This window comes from Mustelus asterias, chromosome 18 (assembly GCF_964213995.1).
Source record: "Mustelus asterias chromosome 18, sMusAst1.hap1.1, whole genome shotgun sequence".
NCBI classification, from domain to species: domain Eukaryota; kingdom Metazoa; phylum Chordata; class Chondrichthyes; order Carcharhiniformes; family Triakidae; genus Mustelus; species Mustelus asterias.
In genome coordinates this window covers 27927224-27949051 of record NC_135818.1, presented here as the reverse complement: position 1 = coordinate 27949051, position 21828 = coordinate 27927224, and the positions used below count along the sequence as shown (strand labels likewise).

Genomic DNA, 21828 nt, shown 5'->3' with positions numbered 1-21828 from the left:
GATTGAATTAAAGCATTGTTACAGAGTTTCAAAGAATTAAGAGTACACTTTTAAAAGCATAGAACAAGAGTAAAAGATAGAATTAGAGGGTATGCTGGGCACAGCTCACAAGAAATCACCACGCTCGGCACCATCTTGGAATCTATTCTCCAGAGTGCTGCAATATTTTTCCTTTTCATGCATTGATGCAATGCCCCTTTCAAAGTTATTATTCAACCTGTTCCTACTGTACTATCAAGCAGTGCGTTCCAGAGCATGAGTTCACATCAAAAACCTTTGCTGTTTTACCAACTTTCTGCCATTGGAGACAGCTTCTGTTTATTTGCTCCATCACAACCCTTAAAGATTCTGATCAACCTACCAAATCTCCCCTTAAACTTATTCTAAACTGCTCTTGATTTGGGAACCATTCCTTCAGATTGGAAAATTAAGCATATCAGCAGGAATAGAGTTGATGTGTTTATTATTAGACCAGGGTCTATTTTTGTGCGAGAGATTAGTGTGCATTTACTCAATGGTTAGTCCCAATTTAAATAATTTCCTGTAGCAAGCTTTTGTGAATTAAAAAAGGTAACATCACACTCATGCCACAGGGGTTTTAAACATGACATCTCACTCATACCAACAAGAATGGAGACAGATGAGGAAAAAGAAATATAAATTACAACTTGAAATTATTTCAGTCCCTTCCATGGTAGGCCTGTAGCTTCTCAGCTGAATTGATGCTGTAGCTGGAGTGGAGGTTGGGCAAAAGCAAAAAGCTGCAAGGTTTCTTGCAGCTGAATTGCAAGGAAATCAGCTCTCCCGATTCTTTCATCTTTCAAGATATAGTTGTTTTACCTTGGCAATGCTGCCTTGCAGCTGGTTCGATGGCTTTTCAGATGATCTTTCAGATGGGATCTCTCGTGCAATTTCCCAGAGACTGTGCATCTTCTGCTGCCTTAACAAAATAACCCACACAAGTCCAAAACACTTTCCCAAATAAGATAATGGGTTGGGCCAATACACATCCTGCATTGTGGCCTTTCACACTAGAGTGTTTTGAGATGAGGGACCATCACAATACAATGAAAGGTCAATGAGATTCATTTCATTTTAATCTCAAACTCATTTAGTTCCTGTCCATGCTAAGGCAGGAAGATGAATTGTTGGTTCTTCATAGTTTATTTCCAATTCATCCTTAACAAAAGAGCTTGAGTTTCACAAGTGGCTGGGATTGTTCATATTTTAATGAGATATTTGCTTGTGCTTCAGGTGTGTCTGGGGCCAATATTGCCAAAGTCACATGATACTACCTTAAAAATTGTTGTGTCCATTTTTTAAAAATGTAGTTTTAAAAGTTGCAACACACATATGCCTGTAATAGGCATGACAACATTCAGCTCAGTATTTAAGAAAAGCAAATGGAGGAAACCAGATAATTGTACATCAGTTAGCCTAACGTCTGTGGTAGGGAAACTACTACAGTTTGTAAGTAAAGTTAGGATGACTAAAAATCCTGAAAGTTTCCAGCTGGTCAGTGAAGGAGGCTAGTAGCCATACTAATAAATCATAATCAGTGAAAGGGTTAAAAGCAGAAAAATCATACACACTGCTAGCTGCAAAGTATACTATGGTTTGCTAGTCCTCAGGGAATCCACACAGATTGTGAAACAATGTGAAACTGTTCAGAAAATAAAATAGTCTAACGGTAACATGGTGAGGCAACATCGTTTATGGCTTGAACGAGGGTTTGTTTATCTATCGAGGCCTCCCTAGCCTGAAAATATTCATTGACAACAGGGGTCTTGGACATAGGGACGATAATTGAAAACAATAAGCCAAACAAGTTATGTTAAGGAAAACTTACAGCTGATGATAAATCAGATCAACTAGTATATTCAAACCTTTACACTGATTGGATATTATAATCAAGTAGACATGCACATGCTGTGATTGATTAATAGCACTAATATCTTGTGCAAGATGTAAACCTAATCAATAGTTGTCAGTGGACATAAATAACTCCTGTACAAATGTACATCTCTGAATGGGATATGCTAATTCCTTCTAATCAAATTTGGAAGTATATCTGATTATGTAACTTTGCATCAAATGCTCTGGACTACACCACCACCTGACATACTGGAACCTTTGCTATAGTTCATAAATAAACAGCTGATTTTAAACTCTGAAATTCTTCGTCTGATTACTTGGAGAACAAGCTGAACACTGGCCCCACAACAATCAGAGGTAGTAAGCATGGATTTGTAAAGGGTAGCTCATGACCGATTATCTTATTACTTTAGTTTTTAAAATTCAGAGGAATGTCTAGAAATATTATTCATAGGAGGCAGTAGCCTGGGCAGCACGGTGGCACAGTGGTTAGCACTGCTGCTTCATAGCGCCAGGGACCTGGGTTCAATTCCCGGCTTGGGTCACTGTTTGTGTGGAGTTTGCACATTCTCCCCATGTCTGTGTGGGTTTCCTCGGGTGCTCCGGTTTCCTCCCACAATCAAAGACGTGCTGGTTAGGTGCATTGACCAGGCTCTGAACTAAGGCGACTAGGGGAATTTCACAGTACCTCCATTGCAATGTTAATGTAAGCCTTACCTGTGACTAATAAATAAACTTTACTTTTCAAATCCCACCACAAGAGATGGTGGAATTTGAATTCAACCAACCTGGAATGAAAAGTCCAATGGTGACCATTAAATCATTGTTGATGGTTATAAAAACCCATCTGGTTCTCGAAAATCCTTTAGAGAAGGAAATTTGCTGTCCTTTCCTGGTCAGGCCTACATGAACTCCAGGTCCAAAGCAACATGGTTGACTCTTAAATGCCCTCTGAAATGGCCAAGAAAGCCATTCAGTTGTATCAAACTCGAGAAAGTCAATAAGGAACAAAACCAGACAGACAATCTGACATCACCCTTGGCAGTGGAAATGGCAATGCAAACTCAACCATGTCAACCCTGTAAAGTCTTCCTTACTAACATCTGGGGGCTTGTGCCAAAATTGAAAGAGCTGCCACACAGACTAGTCAAACAACAGCCTGACAGTGTCATACTCAAGGATCATACTTTAAAGATAATATCCCAAACATCACCATCACAATCCTTGGGTATGTTCTGTCCCACTGGCAGGACAGACAGGCAAGCTTATGGTATTTGCTACCAAATAAACCTGTTGGACTTTAACCTGGTGTTGAGACTTCTTACAGGACAGACTCAGCAGAGGTGGCGACGCAATATTTTACAGTCAGAAGGGGGCTGCCCTGGGAGTCTGCAACATTGACTCCAGAACCGATGAGGCATGGCATCGATCAAGCTTGGGCAAGTAAACCTCCTACTGATTACCACATACTGCACCTCATCTCCCCCTCAGCTGATGAATAAGTACTCCTCCATTTTGAACACCATTTGGAGAAAGCATGAAGGGTGACAAGGGCACAGAATGTACTCTAGGTGGGGGACTTCAATGTCCATCACCAAGAGTGACTCTGTAGCATCACTGCAGAGCAAGCTGAACAAGTCCTAAAGGACATGGCTGCATAGGACTGGGTCAGCAGCAGGTGGTGAGGGGACCAAGACAGAAAAACATACATGACCTCATCCTCACCAACCTGCCTGTTCCATCTGTCCATGAGAGCATTTGTAGGAGTGACCACTGCAATAGTCTTGTGGAGCAGATGTCCCATCTTCACATTGAAGATGCCTTCCATCATCATGTGTGGCACTACCACTGTGCTGAATGGGATAGATTTCAAATAGATCTAGCAACTCAAGACTGGCCAAACATGAGGCACTGTGGGCCATCAGCAGTAACAAAATTGTACTCAATTACAATCTGTAACCTCATGGCCCAGCATATCCCCCACTCTACCATTACCACCAAGCCAGGGAATCAACCCTGGTTCAAAGAAGAGAGTGCAGGAAGACAAGCCAAGAGTTGCAGCAGGCATACCAAAAATGGGGTGTCAACCTAGTGAAGCCACAACACAGGACTACTTGTGTGCAAAACAGCAATAGAACTAAACAACCGCACAACCAATGGATCACATCTAACACTGCAGACCTGCCACATCCAGCCTTGAATGGTGATGGAAATTTAAACTCACTGGGGGACGCTCTACAAATGTGTCCATCTCAATGATGTGAGAGCCCAACACATCAGTGCAAAAGATAAAGTTGAAGTGTTTGCAACAAACAGGGAACGCCATCACCTGGAAGTTCACCTCCATGCCATTCACCATCCTGACTTGGAAATATATTGGTGTTCCTTCAGTGTTAAAGGTAAAAACCTGGACCTCCCTCCCCATCAGCATCATGAGTGTATCTACACCATATGGACTGCAGCAGCTCCGGAGGGCAGCTCATTTTCTCAAGAACAATTCCGATTCAGAATTGACAATAAATGATGGCCCAGCCAGCAACACCTACATCCTATGAATAAAAAATATGAACTCACAGAAGATGTTTGACAAGGTCCCCATAAAAGACTGCTCACTAAGGATGAAGTTCATGTAATTGAAGGCAAATTTATTGACCTGGTTAGGAAACTTGCTGAGCAGCAGAAGAGAGAGTAGGAATAATGGGTGGCACTCTAATTGGTAGTGCTCTAGTGTGTTGGATACTGTTCAGTAGGTTTTAATGAAATCTTCTTTGTCTTAAGTAGGTCATCTGTACATGTTTATTAACTACAAGTTATGTATACACACAAGAGCTATCCCCATGCTTGCATGTACACATGGCTCTGTCCAACACTAGACTGACTGACTCCTTGGTGGGGGTCATGTACTCCCTTACATCAGTGTGTGGGTAGTAGTGTACTCAGTCACACATTAACCTTATATGTGCCAGACCCTTATACTACAAGTAGGAAGTAATTAATGGCTCCCCACAAGAGTCAGTATTGGGGCTTCAACCACTCACTGTATTTATTAACAAGCTAGATGAAGGATAAGAAAGCTACACATCTAAATTTGCAGATATCACAAAGTAGGCAGCAACATAAGCAGTATAAATAAAAGCATAAAATTACAGAGATATAAAAGGTTTGGGGAATGGGCAAAACAGTGGCAAATGAATTTCAATGTAGGCAAGTGTGAGATCATCCATTTTGGTCTTAAAACAAGAGATCAGGTTACTTTCTGACTTTTATGTCCAGGACACAAGGATGGAACACACCTGGAGTACGCTGAGCAGCTAACAACACCGTATCATACAAATGATAAATTTTACCTGCCAATCTTTGATTCCATTCTCCCTGGGCTGAATCACCTTTCAACTCACTGAAATGTACTGCCCTCCTGTTGAATATTTTCACATTTAATTTTTCCTTGTCTTTTTCCATAATTGCTGTAAACCTAAAATGACATTGTGATCACTGTTTCCCAAAAGCATCCCCAATGTAACATGCTCACTTATCCCCTGAACTAGATCAAACACCTTCCTTTCCTTTCTTGTTGGGTTGATAACATACTGACCAAAAAAAGGTTTCTACACGTGTCAGGAACTCCTTGCCCTCTTTGCAATGTTACTTTCCACATATATGTTAGGAAAATTGAAGTCTTTCACTCATACTACTCCATGTTCTTGTATCCTCAATCTTCTTCCCATTACTTGTAGCCTATAATATACACACAACAACATAATAGTTCCTCTATTGTTCCTTAATTTTAACCACATAGATTACATCTTTGAACCCCCAAGTATACCATCCTTTTCCAAGATATGCGTATGCATTTTTGGTGGTACTCCATAATTTAGAGGAAAAAGCACATTTGGATAACATGGCCAGTAAGTGTGTAAACAAAAACGTTCGCCCAAAGAAAAAAATTCAAGGTTGGCTGCAAGTATAATGTCATCATCAAAAGAAAGCTCTATTAAGAATAAGCTTCACTGCTTAAAGTGAATGTTTTGCTGTTTTAGTATATGTGAAATGTGCCATGAAGTCTAACACGGTATTTCAAGACTCCTTTTCCATTAGGACACAACAAATTAAACGCAAACTGCAAAATTTATGATTGCAAAGCCCCATGTCAGAGCAGCTTGTGTTTGCCATAAAATGCATACACTTAAGTTAATAACAAGACACCAACCTTAAAACATGCTGACATGGCTACTTTCACAAAGCTTAATAGGTCTCCTGGGTATTTGGTCTAATAGTGCAATAATCCTCAAATGCTTCAATGATTCTTCCAGTGGCAGAGCCACAAGGCAGTATTATTCCCACCTGGCAACTAACTGGGAAATAAAGATTTATCTCTAATCTGAAACCAAAATATAATTCTATAGATTACTTATCTTTCATAGGACTCAAAAATTGAAGCAACAAAGTTGATTTGCCATATACAAACCAGGACAAGGATTCAAACCCCCCTGTTGAACAGTTTAACTACAATAGCTCAAGTGCATTAGATGCTGGTAACACACATCACCCATGTGGAGACAGTAAACAAAAGCCGATAGAATTCTCTCAAATTTGAAAATGATCCCTCATACAAAAACAACTTGCAAAATAAACAATGATTGCCATAACTCTGCAGTTGGTAAATCATAGCTTCAAACTGAACTTATTTTCAAGAACCCCATTTTCCCTATATTTCCTTCCACTAGGGCAGAATCAAGTTGAGAGAATTCAGATCTCTCCACTGATGAGCTCGATAACTCAGCATATGCAAGAGCTTGGAGCTGTATCACCTTGAAGCATAACATGTACTACTATGCTACGCTTTGAGCCGTTGTAACATCGCCTTAGTTAAGAGGGAAGGGCTTACAAAATATATAATCCATGGTAAACTATTGGATATGACAAGCAGATCTAAAAGTGAGCCTTACTCAATGACTCACAAATACATACGTCTTTTTATAGTGGTCAGCAAATGGCTCTGGACATCTCAGAATCAGATTTCACTCCTAAACTGCCTCCAATTTTAAGATTATGCCCCTAGTTCTGGAATTCCTCACCAGAGGAAATAGTTTCGCAATTTACACCATTAAATTTAATAACTTTAAATATTGCAATCCTATCCCCCTTAACCGTCTGAGCTCAAGGGACTACAAGCGCTGCTTATACAACATTTGCTTAAAATTTAAACCTCTAAGTCCTGCTATCACTCTGGTGAATCTGTGCTGTACGTGTTTCAAAATCACTCACCCAACTTGTGTTTGGCCTCCAAGTAGAGAGGGGATCACATCATGAGCAGAGAATATATTAAATATATTAATATATCTCCAAAGATGTGCAGATTAGGTTGATTGGCCATGCTAAATTGCCCCTTTGTGTCAGGGAGATTAACAGGGTAAACGTGGGGTTACGGGAATAGGGCCGGGTGGGATTGCCGTTGGTGAAAGCTCGATGGGCTAAAGGGCCTCTTCTGCACTGCAGCTATTCTACGATTAAATAGGAGATGTACAAATAAAAAACATTAACTATGTTTCTCTCTCCAGAGATGCTTTTATTTTTGTAGTTACCTTGTTTACCTTTCTCTCAAATAATGGAGTGAAACCTGTAAAGTTGCCAATCCAAAAAGTACAATAATAGAATGTAGAGATTGAAAATTATGACTAATGCATCTGCAATTTTCTCACCTATTTCTTTCAGCCAACAGGCATGGAAACAATCAGTCCCTGGAAATTTGTCTGTCTGAAGTCCCATTATTTGTACCATTACCTTTTTTTCTTTTTGGAAAAAAACTTTAAATTAAGCCACTAAATTTCTCTTCAATCATTTTTAGGTGGCCCTGTATGAAAATTACCAGAAGATACTTGAGAAATGGAGCAGAGGTAAGAGCAAAAGCATGATTCTGAAATGTCAATACGATGGGATGGATTTTGATGGATCCATCTGACGAAGGAGCAGCACTCCGAAAGCTAATGGAATTTGCTCCCAAATAAACCTGTTGGACTTTAACCTGGTGTTGTTAAAACTCTTAATGGATTTTGGGGCCAGGCAAGAACTAAAAATAGCCCCGCCAGTGGGCAGGAGCTAAAAACAGCCCTGCCAGCCTTGTGTTGGTTCTTCAGCCCCATTCCATCTCTGGCCACTTTTGCCTTGGGGAAGAGGGTAATTGGAGGTAGCACAACACTTGGCTGACAGCCCATCAGGCTTATTTAAGGCCTAAATGAGGGCAACATTCCAGTTGGCCTTCGGGATCCCACAGATGATGGGGCAAGTTTAGATGCCTGGAAGCAGACATTCAGCAGCAGGCCACTCTCCAACTCCTGCAAAATCTACAACAAACCATCCTATGGAGCGATTTCATCCTCCACCCCGCCCAACCTCACGGTGGGGGCCTGCATGCTGAATCTGTTTTTTAATTAATGGTTTTTAAGAAGATGGAGAGAGGATACTTCCACCCTGAAGCTGCCTCTCTTTCATTTCCCTGCTGTTACGAGCTGTTGTATCTCTCAACTGGAAAGTCTCTGATTGGTCCTCCAGCTTTGAGAGCATGGTCGCCATCCCTAATAGAAACATAAAAAAAGTTATGGCACAAAGTGGCCATTCAGTCCATTGTGTCTGTGCCAGCCAAAAAAGAATAAAAAACTAGCTGCCTGTTCTAATCTCACCTTCCAGTGCCCGGTTTATTGCCCTGCAGGTTACAGCACTTTAGGTGCAGATCCAGGTATCTTTTAACTGAGTTGTCTCAACCACCAAACCAGCCAGCAAATTCCTGACGCCCACTACCCTCGGGGTGAAAAAAGCTTTTCCTCATGTCCCCTTTAATATTTCTATCGATCATCTTAAACCTGTAGCTCCTGATATTGACCTCTCCGCTAGGGAAAACACGGCACCCCTGTTAATCAAGGCCTCTCAATCTTGTACATCTATCAATCAATCGCTCAGCCTCCTCAGTTCCAAGGAAAACAACCCAAGCCTACCTAATCTTTCCTCATAGCTGCAATTTGAGCCCTGGCAACATTCTTGTACTTGCTTCAAAGCAATTATGTCCTTCCTGTAAGGTGGTGACCAGAACTGTACACAAAATTCCAGCTGTGGCCCAACCAGCGTTTTATGGAATTCCATCATTACATGCTTGCTTTTGTATTCTATACTTTGTCCAATGAAGGAAAGCACTCCATATCCTTTCTTTAATCACCTTTAGGGACCTGTGGACATACAATTCCTCTACCCCTCCCAATATCCTCCTATATACCATGTACTCCTTAAGACCATAAGACCATAAGACATAGGAGCGGAAGTAAGGCCATTCGGCCCATCGAGTCCACTCCACCATTCAATCATGGTTGATTTCAACTCCATTTACCCGCTCTCTCCCCATAGCCCTTAATTCCTCGAGAAATCAAGAATTTATCAATTTCTGTCTTGAAGACGCTCAACGTCTCGGCCTCCACAGCCCTCTGTGGCAATGAATTCCACAGACCCACCACTCTCTGGCTGAAGAAATTTCTCCTCATCTCTGTTCTAAAGTGACTCCCTTTTATTCTAAGGCTGTGCCCCCGCGTCCTAGTCTCCCCTGTTAATGGAAACAACTTCCCTACGTCCATCCTATCTAAGCCGTTCATTATCTTGTAAGTTTCTATCAGATCTCCCCTCAACCTCCTAAACTCCAATGAATATAATCCCACGATCCTCAGACGTTCATCGTATGTCAGGCCTACCATTCCTGGGATCATCCGTGTGAATCTCCGCTGGACCCACTCCAGTGCCAGTATGTCCTTCCTGAGGTGTGGGGCCCAAAATTGCTCACAGTACTCCAAATGGGGCCTAACCAGTGCTTTATAAAGCCTCAGAAGTACATCCCTGCTTTTGTATTCCAAGCCTCTTGAGATAAATGACAACATTACATTTGCTTTCCTAATTACGGACTCAACCTGCAAGTTTACCTTTAGAGAATCCTGGACTAGGACTCCCAAGTCCCTTTGCACTTTAGCATTATGAATTTTGTCACCGTTTAGAAAATAGTCCATGCCTCTATTCTTTTTTTCCAAAGTGTACGACCTCGCACTTGCCCACGTTGAATTTCATCAGCCACTTCTTGGACCACTCTCCTAAACTGTCTAAATCTTTCTGCAGCCTCCCCACCTCCTCAATACTACCTGCCCCTCCACCTATCTTTGTATCATCGGCAAACTTGGCCAGAATGCTCCCAGTCCCGTCATCTAGATCGTTAATATATAAAGAGAACAGCTGTGGCCCCAACACTGAACCCTGCGGGACACCACTTGTCACCGGTTGCCATTCTGAGAAAGAACCTTTTATCCCAACTCTCTGCCTTCTGTCTGACAGCCAATCGTCAATCCATGTTAGTACCTTGCCTCGAATACCATGGGCCCTTATTTTACTCAGCAGTCTCCCGTGAGGCACCTTGTCAAAGGCCTTTTGGAAGTCAAGATAGATAACATCCATTGGCTCTCCTTGGTCTAACCTGACCTTTGTTTCCCCTCCCCAAATGGATTACCTCACACTTCTCTGGATTGAATTGCATTGCCACTTTTCCACCACTCAACCAAGCCATTGATACAATTCTGGAGACAACAGGTATCCTTTTCACTATTGACTATATGGCCAATTATTATGTCACCTGCAAATTTCCCAATTATGTCACACACACACCTATGTCCAAATCATTAATACATACAACAAATTCAAGGGCTCCACTGAGCCCTGTGGAACACTACTGGAAACCGCTTTCCATTCTCAAAAACATTCATAATCCTGTCGCTGAGCCAATTTCGGATCCAACTCACCACATTCCCCTAAATTCCACAGGCTTTTACTTTTCTGACCTGTCTATCACTTGAGACATTGTCAAATGCCTGACTGAAATTCAGGTAGACAACATCTAATAAACTATCAATCCTCCTTGTTAAATCCTCGAAAAATTTGATTAGCAAATCACAACTTTCTTTTAACAAAGCCATAATAATTTGCCCACCACTGAAGCCAAACTGACCAGTCTATGATTATTTGACCCATACTGTGCATCCTTTTTAAATATTGGTACAACGTTCACAAATTCTCAATCCTCTGGATAGCACCTGTATGTGGTGAGGATGGGAAAATAATCCTCAGAGCATCCATTATTTCTCCCTGGATTCCTTTAACAGCCTGGATAAATCCATCTGGCCCTGGTGATTTAGCCACCTTCAAGGATGTTGGTCCCTCCAGTACTTTCTCTCTCACTATGCTTATTGGATCCAATATTTCACAATTCTCCTTTTTAACTAGAATATCTACAGTATCTGCCAGGCAGAGAGGAAATGGCCGAGTGAGGGAACCATGGTTCACAAAAGAGGTGGAATGTCTTGTCAAGAGGAAGAAGGAAGCGTATGTTAGGTTGAGAAAACAAGGTTCAGTTGGCTCGATGGAGGGTTACAAGTTAGCAAGAAATGAGCTGAAAAAGGGGCTTAGGAGAGCTGGAGGGGGCATGAGAAGTCCTTGGCGGGTCGGATCAAGGAAAACCCCAAGGCTTTTTACTCTTATGTGAGGAATAAAAGAATGACCAGGGTGAGGTTGGGGCCGGTCAAGGACGGAAGTGGGAATTTGTGCATGGAGTCAGAAGAGATAGGAGGGGTGATGAATGAATACTTTTCTTCAGTGTTCACCAAGGAGAGGGGCCATGTTTTTGAGGAAGAGAGGGTGTCACAGGCTGATAGGCTGGAGGAAGTAGATGGTCAGAGGGAAGATGTACTAGCAATTTTGAATAAACTGAAAGTTGATAAGTCCCCTGGGCCTGATGAAATATATCCTAGGATTCTTTGGGAGGCAAGGGATGAGATAGCAGAGCCTTTGGCTTTGATCTTTGGGTCCTCACTGTCCACGGGGGTGGTGCCAGAGGACTGGAGAGTGGCGAATGTTGTTCCTCTGTTTAAGAAAGGGAATAGAAATGACCCTGGTAACTATAGGCCGGTTAGTCTTACTTCGGTGGTCAGTAAGTTGATGGAAAAGGTCCTTAGGGATAGGATTTACGACCATTTAGAAATATGCAGCTTAATCCGGGATAGTCAGCACGGATTTGTGAAGGGCAAGTCTTGCCTCACAAATTTGATAGAATTTTTTGAGGAGGTAACTAAGTGTGTAGATGAAGGTAGTGCAGTTGATGTCATATACATGGATTTTAGTAAGGCGTTTGATAAAGTCCCCCACGGTCGGCTTATGAAGAAAGTAAGGATGTGTGGGATAGAGGGAAGTTTGGCCGATTGGATAGGTAACTGGCTATCTAACAGAAGACAGAGGGTGGTGGTGGATGGAAAATTTTCGGACTGGAAACCGGTTACCAGCGGAGTGCCACAGGGATCAGTGCTTGGTCCTCTGCTATTTGTCATTTTTATTAATGACTTGGAGGAGGGGGCTGAAGGGTGGATCAGTAAATTTGCTGATGACACCAAGATTGGTGGAGTAGTGGATGAGGTGGAGGGCTGTTGTAGGCTGCAAAGAGATATAGATAGGATGCAGAGCTGGGCTGAAAAATGGCAAATGGAGTTTAACCCTGACAAATGCGAGATGATTCATTTTGGTAGGACAAATTTAAATGTGGATTACAGGGTCAAAGGTAGGGTTCTGAAGAATGTGGAGGAACAGAGAGATCTTGGGGTTCATATCCATAGATCTCTGAAGGTTGCCACTCAAGTAGATAGAGCCGTGAAGAAGGCCTATAGTGTGTTGGCGTTCATTAACAGGGGGTTGGAGTTTAAGAGCCGTGGGGTTATGCTGCAACTGTACAGGACCTTGGTGAGACCGCATTTGGAATACTGTGTGTAGTTCTGGTCACCTCACTACAAGAAGGATGTGGAGACATTGGAAAGAGTGCAAAGGAGATTTACCAGGATGCTGCCTGGTTTGGAGGGTAGGTCTTATGAGGAAAGGTTGAGGGAACTTGGGCTTTTCTCTTTGGAGCGGAGGAGGTTGAGAGGAGACTTGATAGAGGTTTATAAGATGATGAGGGGGATAGATAGAGTGAACGTTCAAAGACTATTTCCTCGGGTGAATGGAGCGGTAACTAGGGGGCATAACTATAGGGTTCATGGTGGGAGATATAGGAAGGATGTCCGAGGTAGGTTCTTTATGCAGAGAGTGGTTGGGGTGTGGAATGGACTGCCTGCAGGGATAGTGGAGTCAGAAACTTTAGGAACATTTAAGAAGCTATTGGATAGGCACATGGAGTACTTCGGGATGATAGTGAGGAAATAGCTTGATCTGGGTTTCAGACAAAGCTCGGCACAACATCGTGGGCCGAAGGGCCTGTTCTGTGCTGTACTGTTCTATGTTCTATCTCTTTGTAATCGAGACAGGGACAACGTACTCATTGAGAATTCTGTTTTAATTAGGTGGCAAACCTGCCATCTGGCCAATAATTGGCCACCCTGGGAAATCAAAGTGAGTAACTGCTACCCCCCTCCTCACCACTATCCCAGAGGCAGATTCAGGACCAAGAACCAGTCTCAACCTCAGTTTCTCCCTACCTTCCTCCACCAGAGGGAAAATCCAGCCCCATTAGTTTCCCCAATAATTTCTCAACAGGACTACGTAACATACACACTGCATAGATGCTCTGAAAGATGTAAACCGATGAATGCATGGCAATACAAGACTGCCTGCTTTAAGTGAAGATGATTATTTACAATTAATGTTCCTGCGGCACAGTTCACATCTACAACTGGAGGTTGCTAATGAAACTGTCAACTTACAAATAACAAGTTTCAGATTTTCAGCTTTCACCTTTCCTTCAGTTGTCAGGCAGTTTTAACAGTCAGATTGGCTTACATTTAATGCAAACAATTTTCTAGGGCTGGGGTGAAGAAGGAAAAGAGACAGAAGGGATGGAGAGGAAATCAATTAAATATTGATTTGCTCTGCCAGGAATTTGGCATTTAAATCCATCAATTTCACAAGACATCACAATTTTCCATGCCCAAAGTGCAAATCATTCAATGCTGTAGCACCGACTTGCCAGCAAGGAAAAAGACTAATTAAACCTCAAAATGTTACTTTTGCAACTGCTGGGTGGTGTGTTAATATCACAGCAATTTATCTTTGTTAGCTTTATCTTGACAGCAAACCTCTTGAAAAACTGAATGTTTAAAAAGTGTACAATTGAGGAAATTGTGGAAGCTGTAAAATGGCCATATTTGGGTTCTACAATCATCAGCTATGTCTTTCGGACTTTAAAGGCTTATTGATACATCACTACGACAGCCAAGTTCTTTCTAACTTGTTTAAATATAGCAAGACCAGAGCTGTAGGGTATTTATTCATTCCAGAAAGGCATCTGATTCACAGTACTGATGCCAATCCAATCAATTAACTTGCATCGTATCGTCAAAATTGGAACTTGAATTGGGGGATGTGCAATGGAACGCTGTGGAGGCCCTGATGCACACAAGTGCTGAAATTGCCTGGGAAGGTTAAAATCTAATGAGCTGATTTCTGCTGCCTGCAGTCCTCCTCAGTGTCAGAGACTTGGGCCAGATACGTGGAACTTACCCAGATAATTATCCAAGAAATGTAATGCTGGTTAATACCTGGTCAAATCCAAAGATTAGCCAGCATAACTGAATTTAGTACCACAACCGCACACCTTCCCCACTTAATCACCACCATCCCCTACACAGTAGCATGCTGCAATTTTTTACTGTTTAAGTAATAATCCATTTTGCTGTTATTCCTACCAAAAAGGATGACCTCCCATTTACCAACATTGTACTCCATCTGCCAGACCCTTGCCCACCCACTTAAACCATCTATATGCCTGTGCGGACTTTCAGTATCCTCTGCACACTTTGAGCTAGTTTACTCTCATAATCTATCTTTTCTTTATAACTTTTTTTGTGGCTTTCTGTTGACCTTTAAAGATTTCACAATCCTCTAGTTTCCCACTAATCTTTGCCACTTCGTATGCATTTTCTTTCAATTTGATACCCTCCTTTATTTCCTTAGATATCCATGGCTGATTATCCTTTTTCCTACAGTCCTTCCTTGTCACTGGTATATACTTTTGCTGAGCACTGTGAAAAATCACTTTGAAAGTCCTCCACTGTTCCTCAATTGTCCCACCAGAAAGTCTCTGCTCCCTGTCTACCTTAGTCAACTCCTCCCTCATCCCTTTGTAGTCTCCTTTTGTTTAGGCACAAGACACTGGTATTGGATTTTACTTTCTTGCGCTCCATCTGTATTTTAAATTCAATCATACTGTGGTCGCTCCTTCTGAGAGGATCCCTAACTGTGAGATAATTCATTATTCCTGTCTCATTACACAGGACCAGATCTAGGATAGCTTGCTCCCTCATAGGTTCCATTACATACTGTTCGAGGAACCTATCGTGGATGTACAGGAAACCAGAATGAGTACTAAAGGACAGGATGTGCCTTGTGAAGAAGATTTAGAGTTGGGACTGGGGAGTGTGGCAGTGGCACTCAGAATTTTCAAGTTCATCTGTTGGAAGAATGGGGACCCAATGGAGATCAGCGAGAGGTGGGGTTCTGCTGAGTCATGCTTAATGTATCTGGGGTTATAAGTGGTATTTTGGACATCATAGAATTTATTGAGGGCGAAACAGCATGGTGGCACAGTGATCAGCACGACTGCCTCACAGCGCCAGGGACCCAGGTTCAATTCTGGCTTCAGGTGACCGTCTAGGTGGAGTTTGCACGTTCTCCGTGTCTGTGTAGGTTTCCTCTGGATGCTCCGGTTTCCACCAACAGTCCAAAAATGTGCGGGTTAGGTTGATTAGCCATGCTAACTTGCCCCATGGTGTCGGGGTACTAACGGGTAAATGCGTGGGGTTGAGGGGATAGGAGTTGGATTTGTGGTCGGTGCAGACTCGATGAGCCGAAGGGCCTCCTTCTGCACCCAAGGGATTCTATGAAAATGGTGGAGAGATCTTCAGAGAAATTGAGTCCGGCAATGGTGGACATGTGTTTGAGATAGGAGGCAGATTGACGCAATATGTGAAAGTGAGCTCTGTAGGTGATTGGATTTAAAAGCACTGTTTGAGCTTGCATGCCATTTGAGCTGCTTTCCCTTTGTTGGCTATAAGATTTTGGGTTCAGGGCCCGTATGTGGCCCAAGTCTCTGACACGGAGGAGGACTACAGGCAGCAGAAATCAGCTCATTGGATTTTAACCTTCCCAGGCAATTTCAGCACTTGTGTGCATCAGGGCCTCCACAGCATTCCACTGCACATCCCCCAATTCAAGTTCCAATTTTGACGATATGATGCAAGTTAATTGATTAATTGGATTGGCATCAGTTCTGTGAATCAGAATTGGAAAAAGTTGGTTTTCAGATGCAACAGGTAATTAAGAAGGCAAAGGGAATTTTGTCCTTCATTGCTAGAGGGATGGAGTTCAAAAACAGGGAGGTTAAGTTGCAGCTGTATAAGGTGCTGGTGAGGCCACACCTGGCGAACTGTGTACAGTTTTGGTCTTCTTACTTGACACAGGATATACTGGCATTGGAGAGAGTGCAGACGAGATTCACAAGGTTGGTCGCGGAGTTGAGAGGGTTGGCCTATGGGGAGCGGCGAAGTAGCCTGGGACTATACTCAGCGGATTGGTGCGTGTGCGTGTCTTGTGGAATTCCCTGCCCAGTGAAGCAGTTGAGGCTACCTTGTTGAATGTTTTTAAGGCAAAAGAACAAAGAACAAAACAGCACAGCAACAGGCCCTTCGGCCCTCCAAGCCTGCGCCGCTCATGTGCCCAAGTAGACCATTCGTTTGTATCCCTCTATTCCCAGTCTGTTCATGTGGCTATCTAGATAAGTCTTAAACGATCCCAGCGTGTCTGCCTCAATCACCTTGCTTGGCAGTGCATTCCAGGCCCCCATCACCCTCTGTGTAAAATATGTCCCCCTGACATGTGTGTTGAACCTTGCCCCCCTCACCTTGAACCCGTGACTCCTTGTGTTCGTCACCTCTGACCTGGGGAAAAGCTTCCCACTGTTCACCCTATCTATGCCTTTCATAATTTTATACACCTCTATTAGGTCGCCCCTCATACTCCGTCTTTCCAGGGAGAACAACCCCAGTTTACCCAATCTCTCCTCATAGCTAAGACCCACCATACCAGGCAACATCCTGGTAAACCTTTTCTGTACTCTCTCCAAAGCCTCCACGTCCTTCTGGTAGTGTGGCAACCAGAACTGGACACAGTATTCCAAATGTGACCTAACCAACGTTCTATACAGCTGCAACATAATATGTCAACTTTTATATTCTATGCCCCGTCCAATAAAGGCAAGCATGCCATATGCCTTCTTCACCACCCTCTCCACCTGGGCTGCCACCTTTAAGGATCTGTGGACTTGCACACCCAGGTCCCTCTGTGTCTCTATACTCCTGATGGTTCTGCCATTTATTGTATAGCTCCCCCTTACATTAGAACTACCGAAATGCATCACTTCGCATTTATCTGGATTAAATTCCATCTGCCATTTCTCTGCCCAATGTTCCAGCCTATCTATATCCTGCTGTATTCTCTGACAATATTCATCACTATCCACAACTCCAGCAATCTTCGTGTCGTCCGCAAACTTACTGATCACACCAGCTACATCTTCCTCCAAGTCATTTATATATATCACAAACAGAGGTCCCAGTACAGAGCCCTGCGGAACACCACTAGTCACAGACCTCCAACCGGAAAAAGACCCCTCCACTGTTACCCTCTGTCTTCTATGGCTAAGCCAGTTCTCCACCCATCTAGCTAGCTCACCTTTTATCCCGTGAGATTTAACCTTTTGCACCAGCCTGCCATGAGGGACCTTGTCAAACGCTTTACTAAAATCCATACAGACGACATCCACGGCCCTTCCCTCATCAATCGTCAAAAGATTGATAAATTTTTGAACAGTAAAGAAATTAAGGGTTACAGTGAGCGGGCAGGTAAAGTGGTGCTGAGTCCACGAATAGATCAGCCATGATCTTATTGAATAGCAGAGCAGGCTCATGGGGCCAGGTGGCCTAGTCCTGCTCCTAGTTCTTATGTTCTTATCCTATATTCCACATTCATAGCTGAACTTTTAGTTGCTTCTGTATTCTCATCTGGACTCCCTCAAAAGGTTATTCACTTCCCACTTAATTGACAAAAGTGTTTGATTCATTTTCCTCTGGATATTTATTGATGTACAAATGCAAGTTGTTGTAACAAATTAACTAATTAAAACTGATAATTAGCTGGCAGTTATCCAACATCAGTATTAACAATTGCCAGAAATAGAGTGCTCGGATTTATATAGCATCACTGCACATCCCCAGTGTATCTTATGATCAGATCTCTTAAAATAGGCAACTGTAGTAGCCAATTCATGCAAGCTTCCACAAATGGTAAAACAAATCAAGGACCAGTGAATCGGTTTTCATGGTATTATTTTGGGGAGATGAACGTTAGCAAGGACAACAGGATAACTCCCCTTCACTTCTTTAAAGAATACCATGGGAGTATTTTTTTTAAAACATCAATACAGACATGAGAATAGGGCCTCAGTTTAACATGTTATCTAGAAGGACAACACATCTGGTCCCCCCATGCCAACACTATATAGTTAAGAAAGCCCACAACGCCTCTACTTTGTCAGAAGACTAACGGAATTTGGCATGTCAGCTACAACTCTCACCAACTTTTACAGATGCACCATAGAAAGCATTCTTTCTGGTTCTGTCACAGCTTGGTATGGCTCCTGCTCCGCCCAAGACCGCAAGGAACTACAAAAGGTCGTGAATGTAGCCCAATCCATCACACAAACCAGCCTCCCATCCATTGACTCTGTCTACACTTCCCGCTGCCTCGGCAAAGCAGCCAGCATAATTAAGGACCCCACACACCCCGGACATTCTCTCTTCCACCTTCAGGAAAAAGATACAAAAATGTGAGGTCATGTACCAATCGACTCAAGAACAGCTTCTTCCCTGCTGCTGTCAGATTTTTGAATGGACTTGCCTTGCATTAAGCTGATCTTTCTCTACACCCTAGCTATGACTGTAACACTACATTCTGCACTCTCATTTCCTTCTCTACAAACAGTATGATTTGTCTGCAAGAAACAATACTTTTCACTGTATGCCAATACATGTGACAATAATAAATCAAACCCAATAAAACTTCTAACAATGCATAGTTTCACAAGTATCAAGATATATTAGCTGCTCAAGCCCATAACTGGGCTTAAAACCCCAGATTTCTGACTCGGGTGATCACTTTACCAAACAAAAAAGTCAGGATGACAGTTATCAACTGGCTCAAGTTTACTTTTATTATAGCTTTCAAACTCTGATAACATTTTATTCATTTGTAAATCAGTTATCACCAATTCCACAAACACCACTAAAAGAAGAAATAGATGTTCAGTGATGAGTTAGGGCCACAATCCTCAAGAATATGAAGTTAGGACTGAATAAACATGCCAAAGCCAGTAAATGGGCTTCATTCGATTAGGAGTCACATCGCACATATTGCGAGACTTCATGTATCCAAAAAGCAAGACCCTCCCCCACCATCCCTCCAAAGACAACACTTTACATTTCCAATTACAACATCTGAATGTTCAATATCCATGCTGATTAGAACAATAATCCATATTAAGAATCCACAATTAGACTGCCAAATTAAATTACCTGTGCCGTGAAGAGTAGGAAAGCAATAATAAGAATTATTACTAACACTCCACACATTTGTCTATTATGCAGCCCTGTGCAGATGTCTAAGTGGTGGATGCCTGTTTCAGTTAAGTTGAATCTTTAGACAAAAAGTATCAAGCAATAAGCCAAATAGAGTGGCCGGGGGCTGGTTAGAATTTCAAAAATCAAAAATTAGATGAACCAATATTGTCCACAGGCCAGTGTCTCAGTCCCTACTAACCAGCTTATCATGGCACTGGAGAAATACTGGAAGCATGGAATGTGACTATAGCATCAGGAAAAATCTAAAAAGCATTAGGAGCATTCAGACGTAAAGACATTCACTATACACAAAACGTACATACAGATACACCAGGTCACAAAGCTCAGATGTATCTAGGATTGGCTGAATAACTCGAGTATAACAAGCATTTTGCTCATAAACCTGTGTTTAGTAAAAGCCTGCAATCAAATATGATCCACTCATCTTAAAAACAATGACAGAGGTCTAAAATTTATACATCCCTTTAATCAAATGGCATATTTTAATGCATTGTTTTAAAAATATTTTACAATTCATGTCAGTAGACATAATAATTTTGGCACTTGAAAACAAACATGCTTTCAGATGTTTTACTATGTGTATAAATTTACTTTTCAAATATTCTCCCTTCACAAATCTTTTCAGAAAATTCTATATTTCTAACTCGTAGAGTGGTAAATAAACTACTGAGGGAATTGGTAGGATATCCTAAATTAGAAGTGCAAGCTAATTTGAACTTTCAAATTTGAGCTAATGCTTTGAGCTCATGGCCTGACATTTATTTGGGCATGGTAAAGTGTTTTCTAACCAAAATGATATGTAGAAAGATCTTCAATACAAGCAGAAGAACGAATCAAATTAAGAACCATAATTAAAAAAATACTGACTGCAGAAATACAAATGACACAACATTGTATTTATAAATTTCTAAGCAAAAGTAGTAATCCCTCAGTTACCACATTCTAGAAAATGCACAAAATAGTAAAAATAAGCTGTACTCACCACTTTCCACCTTTCCTTTACTAGGAAACTGACTGACAATATGTCAGGCTGCTCACCTCCCCCGCTCATGTCTGTAGTCCCTTTTGGAATAGCTGCTATGCAATGCATAAGTCAGCCTGGATCTTCAGGGTTCCAAACACAGGTTCCATTTAACCCGAGGCTGGAGAAACAAACCAAAATGCATTAGCATTTGAACTCAACATTTAATTATTACCTATTGGATGATACAACAAAAATCGGAAATCATAAATTACAACATGTAACAGGATAGTATTGTGATATGTACAAGCCAAAAATGGCACGTGCTTGATCACTAGGAAATTGCAAATTGCATATTATAAAAATTTCAAAACAAAATTTAAACCAATAATATAACAGAAAATGCTGGAAATATTCAGCAAGCCAGGCAGCACCTGTAGAGTGAGAAACAGAGAATCAGATCTTTTACCTCTGCCAAATATTTCCAGCATTCTGTTTTTATTTCAGATTTCCAGCATCTGCTGTACTTTGTTCTCCTATTAGTATTGTACTCAAGATTCATGAGATTTATGGTTGGCAAACTAGTTTCAAATAAGCAATGACACCACAATATGGACACTTTAACCTTTCTTTTCACAACATATATAATAGGAGCTAATGCCATTGAATACGATCATGGGTGAACTTGGACTTCAACACCACTTCCCTGTCTGCTCCTCATATCCCTCAACTCCCTGGGACACCAAAGATCTGTAAATCTCAGCTGTTACAACCAAGCGAGGAAGGGTTAAATGGCTTCCTCCTTTCCCCATTCCTAGTTTGATGGTAACATGGTGTTCATTTCTGTGATGACTTCAGCCAGGCTAATGAGGTTGGCTTGCTAGAGTATGAACTAGTCTTAACTGATGGTTAAACCAAGGAGCCTCTTGCTCCCTATTTAAATGGGTGTGTCAGACTCCCAGCCTGCATTCAGCCAGAAGCAATTGGAGAGCTGGCTGTGTACAGATGTAGGTGTAAATAAAGTAACTTGGTGATGGGACTTTCACCTCCATGGAGTTATTACAGTGGCGATGAGGAAAAAGGAGTGACCTGAAGGAACTTGCTGAATCACCGCACATATTGAGGGTAAGGCACTGTTGAGAAAACATGCCGCTGTTTGGGAAGTTGGACTCTTTTGACCCTGCAGAGGAGGACTGGCCCAATGTGTGGAAAGGATGAAGTATTTTTACAGGGCAAATGACATAA

The 21828-nt window shown here is 42.0% G+C and overlaps 1 protein-coding gene across 4 annotated transcripts in view; it reads right to left on the bottom strand.

The window, feature by feature from the left end:
• The window catches only part of LOC144507035 (tau-tubulin kinase 2-like), a 285213-nt gene that overhangs the window by 231078 nt on the left and 32307 nt on the right, over nucleotides 1-21828 (bottom strand). For all 4 annotated transcript variants that reach the window (XM_078233619.1, XM_078233621.1, XM_078233620.1 and 1 more), the window contains exon 2: nucleotides 20605-20764. In XM_078233619.1, coding sequence (XP_078089745.1) covers nucleotides 20605-20712 — 108 coding nt within the window. In that variant the 5' untranslated portion in view covers nucleotides 20713-20764. The remainder of the gene's footprint in view (nucleotides 1-20604; nucleotides 20765-21828) is intronic.